Here is a 7,500-nt window from a genome sequence, read left to right as displayed (position 1 = left end):
TGGCTGTCTATCTCACTAATTCCCTCTCCTTTATTATCACTCATGCTGCCGGAGATGTAGGGAGATTTAAATGCCACGCTGGAGTCACTGCCAGAGGCGCGGTGTCGCATATCCCACCTGCACCATGGTCTCGCTCACACTGCGGCTCGATGCTCAGCGCTCGCTCACCCAGGCCAGCGAACCCAAGACAGCCGGCCGCCCTCCGCCTCACAGAAAACTAGTCTTCCAAAACTTGCCTAAGATACAACAAATACAGGCTGAAAAATTAAGAAGCAATGTGATTAACTATACGGAAGTTCTGCTATATGACTGTTTTCGTTATCATTTGCGTGTGAAAGAGCGGATATGAGGCATCATGTGCTAGTGGCGGAGGAATACACAGCGACTCGTTGCCATGGCGACACTTGGTACACAGCTGACCTCAGAACTTGTCACTTTATTTATCGCTCCTATTTTCGGGACTTAGGTGTCACGCGCTGCTCTCATCTTATTGCTACTTCACGACGCTGTTATTTCCTCTCAAAATATCCATCCACCCTCAATTCTTTTCTGCTCCTATCAAAAGACGGGGGAAATTTGCCGGTATTTTCTTATATGATTTTCCCACGAGGCATGACACCTGACCACACTGTACAGGTGCCATTGCTCACCTGTATGGAAATTCGCAACACATTTATGACGTCAAGGGAATTATGGCCACTTCATGAACTCTTGACCACAGATGTAAGTATATGCCACCCCATAATTTTGACCGCTATACCTCAACGTGTTGCATATGTAATCATTTCAACAGGAGATGGTCAGCGTCACACAGAAATAGTCGCACGTTTTTGTGTTGGCAACGACAATTGATCGTCTGAATGACTTACAACGCCCGAGGAGTGACGGCGGAGTGGGCGTGATTCGAGATAAGAGCGGGGCTGGCGTGTGAATGATCCATAATGGCGTGAGATGAGAGGAATTCTGGACAGACAAAAACATGACAATTTGGTATCAAAAAGCAAGATATTGCGAGTTTAGTTAAATTCTATACATAACCGGATGGATGGTAACTTCCAAATATCCGTATTCTGGGTAGATGAAGGTATGAAAATACAGCATTAAAAATCAGGATATTACGAGCTTGGCTAAATTATATACCTAAACAGGTAGGTGGGTAACTTCCAAGGAACTATATTCTGGATAGAAAAAAAAAAAAAAAAAAAAAAAAGGATTGCTATAGCCTTTTTCGCTCCGAGTATATAGTTCAATCGACAGCAACATATACGGTGTGCATAACTATTATTACAGTATTATTTCCAAACAACAGCCTCGTGTCAGTCCTCCAAGTGACAAGCTACAGAGGTTTTCAGTGAGGCAAACGTGTGAGGCGGACAGTTTTTGGGAACAGCCTCTAGCTATAGGACGCACATTCCACCCTATTTTACTAGCACCCGCAGCACCCCACTGCCCTGCTGACGTGACGCGACGCCCCGTCTTGCGTCAAGTTCCCCGCACACTCTTCGTCATGCAAATAATCTCGACAAAATTCACTGTTCATTGTCACTCCTTTCTCTGGAAAACTAAACCGCCACCAACACGATAACAAAAACTGGCCCACGCCATCATATATATAATTAGGGTAGAACAATGAACGTCTTGCTTGCTGCTCCGTGACAGGAACTTGCGAGTGACGTGACACAGCAGATATATCTGACACGCTCCCTAATGACGTTACTCAGCTGCCTGACATTAATTCCTCTCCACTGTTTTTAAGGACGAGACATTTGCCTGTCGCCTTGGCAGAAGTGTCTTTCATATTTTGTCGAGCGTGCAGTGTGGTCACGTGAATGAGGTGATGGCAGATTCCCTCCGTACGTCAAGCCGCTGTCAGACTCAGCTGTCCTCTGCTTCGCTTTCTCCTTCCTCCTTGATGATACGCTTTGCTGCAAGTCCTGTTCGTGCTAAGTCTAAAAACATTTCACGGTCTCCTGAGTCAAGCGAGGTTTCAGTATCACGTTTTGCTGAAAGGACATCCTTCGTCTTGCGTTCCACCACGTAACTTATCGCAGACTGAAAGCGCGGGATTCGTAACGATGCTGACAGTATATCTGCCATTATCATTAACGGTCTCATTATCATTATTTTCTCTTTAAACTGAGCTGCTAGAATTATCCTAAACTAAATAAATGCATCAATCTGGAAGCTGCAGCAGGATATACATACACACACACACAACGTACATAAAGCACATTATATTTAACTGTACAAGGGAAGTTCTCCGCTCGTAATACATAAATACACAGCTTACTTGACAATACATGCCTAGTTAAAGTAGTACACAACCTGTCAAATCATTATGATTTCTATAATGAAGGGTCCATTTCGTTTTGATATATCTTTTTATCATTATTTTAATCTGACTGTATAAAGTTATGAATATTAAGTATAAATTTCATAAATGCATCATCAATAGCATTACTATTCATAATTTCCACACATCTTCTTAAGGTAAGGTTGGTTAAGTCTAATCATGTCACTGGGTTATAATTCCGTCACTCTTTGCTCACTGCCAGGGACTCTAATCACCTCTCAAATCCACAATGAAATGATAGGCTTCGACTCCCCTCCCACGACCCCTCACGTCAACCCGTAAAAAGATCATGTCAATCCGGAAATGAATAAAAAGTTCACGTACAACAGAATGGAATGATTTTATCTCACTAATGTCACCTGAAGTCATTACATATTCTCGCTACTTGTGATAACATGATTTTGCTTCACGTTTGTCCTCGGGGATCATAAGGAGTTGCCCAACCAGGCGTGTTCTGGCAAAGGTCAAAGTGGCAGAGATGAGCCTACAACACCGCCACACACCATGTACACCTTCACATTGCCTCACAACAGTGGAAGTCTTGTATAACATTATTATATTGGCATGTAAAAATTATCTTCCTCCAAATGCATAAAAAATTTATATAGTATTTTTTTTTTTAAATATGAATAAAATTTGATTATCTCCATAAATATACATCCGCATTTGATAATAAAGATTTCCCTCAGTTTTCCCCATTAAGGTTCCTTGACACCAAAATGAATGACTTAACAAAAACCTGTATTGGATCACTCACTTATATTTCTTTATGTGCTGAATTATGAAGTGACTGCACCAGCCTGTGAATGACTGTCCAGCACTGTCAAAGGGATTATTATAATTTTTAAGTATCTCCATTCTTCTTGCATTTATGTTTTCACAGGTCAAAAGGATGAGAATAGACTTCATGTTACAAGAAAACAATTAACAAGTCTAAATTAAGAGTAGCATTACTTGCGTATCTGCTTATCTGAACCCTGATCTTCTGACAATTAATGCATGTACTTGCCAAAAGTCTCATTTATTTATCACTTCTTTTCTTACTCTACTTATATCCAAGAATATTTACTCTCCATTGTGATAATAAATTTTAGAATTCTGAGCAGCCCATATGTGCATGTTTATACATTATACATTCATTTATACATTTTCTACTCAGCACCTTAAAACACCCACAAACACACACCCAAACTATCATACACAACTAAAGTTTTTCTGAGCAACACAAAATGTATTAGCTGGAATGCTTCAGTTGTCTGTAGCATGTATAAATAAAGTCCTATGCTATATTTCTTGATCCCCTAAAAAGTTAATCAAGAGGTTATCATTCTGCATCAGGCAATATAAACACATCAACCTCAATTTCATCATCATCACCATGTATTTCTAAATTCTTTCACATTCAAAATAAACACTTTCAACTATTACTAAATTCTGAGCTCAGTCTTCCTATAACATCACAGTCCTGGCAGCACATCCTTGCTAAGGCAGGCATGTTCTCTCACACTTTGGCCTGTATGAAATGTTTCCTTCTCTGATTCTCATTTTTTTTTTCTCACTGATAAGAAATATTCCTTGTTGAACTATTATAACCATGACATTTTTTTAAACCTCAATAATTTTCACTACAGTCTGTGAAAAGCAGTCCAGATGAGCCACCCAAACACTTGAGAATGTGAACCTTTGAGCTGCTTTCCTCTTCTCTCTATCTCTGCTTCACAGTGGCATGACAAAGCGCTGGGGTGGCTGACAACACTAGGTAAAACTGAATTGGTTTATCCATGATTGCAGTGATGCATTCTGGTCAGTATGTAAAGCAGTATATGCCTAGCACACTGCATTTCATCTTTTAGACCTGATGGCATGCTCCTTAATATGCAAACATTAGCTGATATTCTTGCATGCTAACTGGTCTACAAAATCCTGTTTTGTTTCAGAAGGTACAACAATTGACTTTCCATCCAAAACCTTCATTCACAGGTCTGTAAGATGGCAGACTGCTTGTTACCATATGATTAAGTATATCTGAGTTTTGCTAGGAATACAAAGTCAATTTGTTGTGTTATAAACAAAACTGGAATATGACTTTTCTGAAAGATACTGAATAATTTCATATAGACAATATTGAGTGACAACAGCTGCACCTGCTGTTTGTGGTGTCCTGGGTTAGAATCCCAGCCACCTGCCTAAATACATAATGGTGATGCACAGCTTGGAACTAAGTCAGTTCTTGGTAACATCATAGCCTTTGTAAATTTGCTTTATCCTCATTGTTTCATTCCCTCCAATAATAAATCAGTCATCCATTACATACTAGATTTCTTACATAAAGCTTTGTTTTAGATTAGTTCTTCATTACAGTCCAGTATCACATCTTTGTAGCTGCTTCTTTACCATCAGATCCCCTTTTTTATTTTGACTGATAACATATCAATTGCCCCCTACACATTAGAGATCTATCCTGGACACAACCTAATCACACATTAACCTGTTCATGGTTCACCTTAACAAACACATCACATCTGAGATTGGCCAATAAATGTTAAGTGTAGAATAGTCATTCACAACTTTAGCTGCCCTTTTAGCATACTTCATTACACCAGCTTAAGGATACAGCATGTGTGAGCATCATGTAATAAGCATACATTCCCAGACACATGTACCAAAGCAGACACGTATTTTTTAGTTTGTAGCAACAAACATGGTCCTTATGTGTATGTTTACATTGCCAAGACACTGCATTGTAAATGTTCTGTAATAATCCTTGCCTACAGACTGCTGTCAAGCCTTCAGCTGCCTATGATACATGAATATGCTGCCTCTTATAAGCCATGATATAATTGGTTATGGTTGTGGACCCTGCAGCAGTAGTCTGTGGCTGCAAGACATTGCTGTCCTATTTTAGTAAGACCAATCACACTGCTTTAATTACCCTTAGTTGCAGACAGATTTCTGTAGTTAATCTTCCTCATCAAGACACAGTTGTAGTGGCCTTAAAGTCCCTAAAACTATTGTTTCAGAGGATAGACAACAACAACAAATATCTTTGCCTCTTTCCTGTTCCTTCTCATAAAATTAACAATTTTCAAGGGAGGATTATCAGATAAAATAACTTGAAGAGAATAAAGAACAGCAGCAGGCTATTTTGCATTTATTTCCTATTTCTTAGAACCTTGATATTTCCAAGAGAGGATCAACTACTTTTCCAAAGAACAACAGAACACTAATGTAGTGCTTGAGGAAGAAAATGACCCATCACTTCAGGAGACGAACATTGGTCTGAGGATGAAGGCAATCTGTCACCTGATGGCAGGAAATCACCTTGCTTCCTCATTAGGTTAACCTTGACAAAATCTAGCTGTGTGTGATTCTCTTTGCAGTTGATTCCTTAATGCTAATCACTACATGTTATTTATAATGATTAACTTTAACATGATCTCCAGCAATAACAAGTAACAGTTTCTGGGAATAACTGCTCCACTCCTCAAGTACCCTATTTGTGAGCTAGGCAGAAAGTGGCTCACAAACATTAGCAGTGGATGAATGGAATACACTTAGCAGTTGATTGATAGGCAAACATATGACAGAGAGCCTTAGGGAGATTTGAAAAATTATGAATGAAGATGAGATGGTATTTGGTAAATAGGAGCTGCCTTCTGTAGGTGAGAGCCTTTCAATGGATGTGTGTGTCATGTCTCCACTTGGGCACACCACAGACACAAGGAGAAATTGATCTGCAAGCAGGACAAAGGCGGGACAAATTGGTCACGAGAGGTATTCAGCAGGGGTCGACCTTCTGGCAGGACACCCACGGGGAGCATGAGACCAGTGCCTCACCAACCAGCAAAGACTGTCACCAAGGCCTTGGGGCATGAAACCAGCACCTCACCAACCGACCAAGACAGTCACCAAGGCCTGAGTGGATCCTGGTCTGTCCTGATTGCTTGTCCCACCACTACACGTGTTCTTGGGTGCTTCCCTGACTTCAAAATGTTACAGCTGCCTTAAAGTCTCATTTAGTATTAGTAAGTAGCATAAAATAAGCATTTGTTCCTTCCTGTGCTTGTCTTGCACATTATCACATTGTGTTAGTTTAAAAGTCTTTGGTTGATGATGTGCTTTCCTTTTAAGCTTTGTGTATGCATATATGTAAGTATGTATGTATGTATGAATGAGTGAGTGTGGGACATTTCAATGTATACTCCCCAGCATTAAAACATCCATAGCTTTACACTGCAGAAACATCTTTGCAGAATATGTCACAGTAACTTACTCATGGAGAAATGACATGAATAATGATTGGGTTCATGACACTAGAGAAGATATGAGGGTGTACTGCGTAGTGAGGCTTTGTGGTGAATGAGAGTGAGTGAGCCTCTGTCCTCCTGCATAGAAGCATTAATCTTTGGGATGGCTGAAAGCAACACCTCTTGCTACTCATGCTCACATAACTGCCTCCACTCAGCTACCATCACCCCAAGTGGCTGAGTTCTCCAAGCCACACAGGTGACAGGTGTCTCTACACTCCACACCAACACTCAACATTCACACCTGCATACATTTTCTTTTATTCACATTCAATTGTAATTTGTGAAGATGTGTTAAATCAAGATAGTATGGAGTACATTCTATAACCCTCTTACAAAACGTCACAACAGTTTATATGTAATTAAGAGTTCCCAATAAACCTGCACACTTCAATGAGATGTGATGCATTACTCATATGATATGTCATACACTTACAAATCTCATGGAAAAAATATACTATACATTTAACCTGGAAAAAATAAAAATAATAATAAAAGAAAACTGCTGAAAGGCATGAAGCAAATCAAGGCTGTTACTTGCCCCACCAGGACTCAGATCTTGGAATGCTGCTACTCTGGATATTCCCATTCCTGCCTCCTGGCCTTGGTCCTGACCTTGGCCTTGATGGTCCAGCCTTTGCCCTTCCCTTCCCAGCATGCTGCTGCCGTGAATCTCTCTTGGCAACCTTATACGTGCAAATGTTCAGCCTTCCTTTACACAGCAGTGCCTTTCACACTAAGCTTGTCACCCTGATGCCCGCTGCCGGCCTTACTTCTTCAGCCTGCCGGCCTTAGCATCAGTGATGGCCCCCCACAGCTCAAAGATGAAGTCGTCCGTGA

At 40.5% G+C, this 7,500-nt stretch overlaps 2 protein-coding genes across 9 annotated transcripts in view; both read right to left on the bottom strand.

The window, feature by feature from the left end:
• The window catches only part of LOC135090298 (extracellular signal-regulated kinase 2-like), a 65,983-nt gene extending 65,778 nt beyond the window's left edge, over positions 1-205 (bottom strand). For 7 of the 8 annotated variants that reach the window (XM_063986958.1, XM_063986961.1, XM_063986963.1 and 4 more), the window contains exon 1: positions 1-197. This exon is cut by the window's left edge and continues 43 nt beyond it. In XM_063986958.1, coding sequence (XP_063843028.1) covers positions 1-110 — 110 coding nt within the window. In that variant the 5' untranslated portion in view covers positions 111-197. The other variant, XM_063986966.1, reaches the window with a different exon arrangement.
• A 2,007-nt stretch (positions 206-2,212) lies between these two features.
• LOC135090301 (PDZ domain-containing protein GIPC1-like) overlaps positions 2,213-7,500 on the bottom strand; it is a 21,405-nt gene continuing 16,117 nt past the window's right edge. Inside the window, exon 7 of the mRNA XM_063986973.1 lies at positions 2,213-7,500. This exon is cut by the window's right edge and continues 90 nt beyond it. Within this exon, the coding sequence (XP_063843043.1) occupies positions 7,430-7,500 (71 nt within the window). The 3' untranslated portion in view covers positions 2,213-7,429.

Source organism: Scylla paramamosain, chromosome 34 (assembly GCF_035594125.1).
Source record: "Scylla paramamosain isolate STU-SP2022 chromosome 34, ASM3559412v1, whole genome shotgun sequence".
NCBI classification, from domain to species: domain Eukaryota; kingdom Metazoa; phylum Arthropoda; class Malacostraca; order Decapoda; family Portunidae; genus Scylla; species Scylla paramamosain.
The sequence above is the reverse complement of the archived record's forward strand: the minus strand, read 5'-3'. Positions and strand labels throughout refer to the sequence as shown.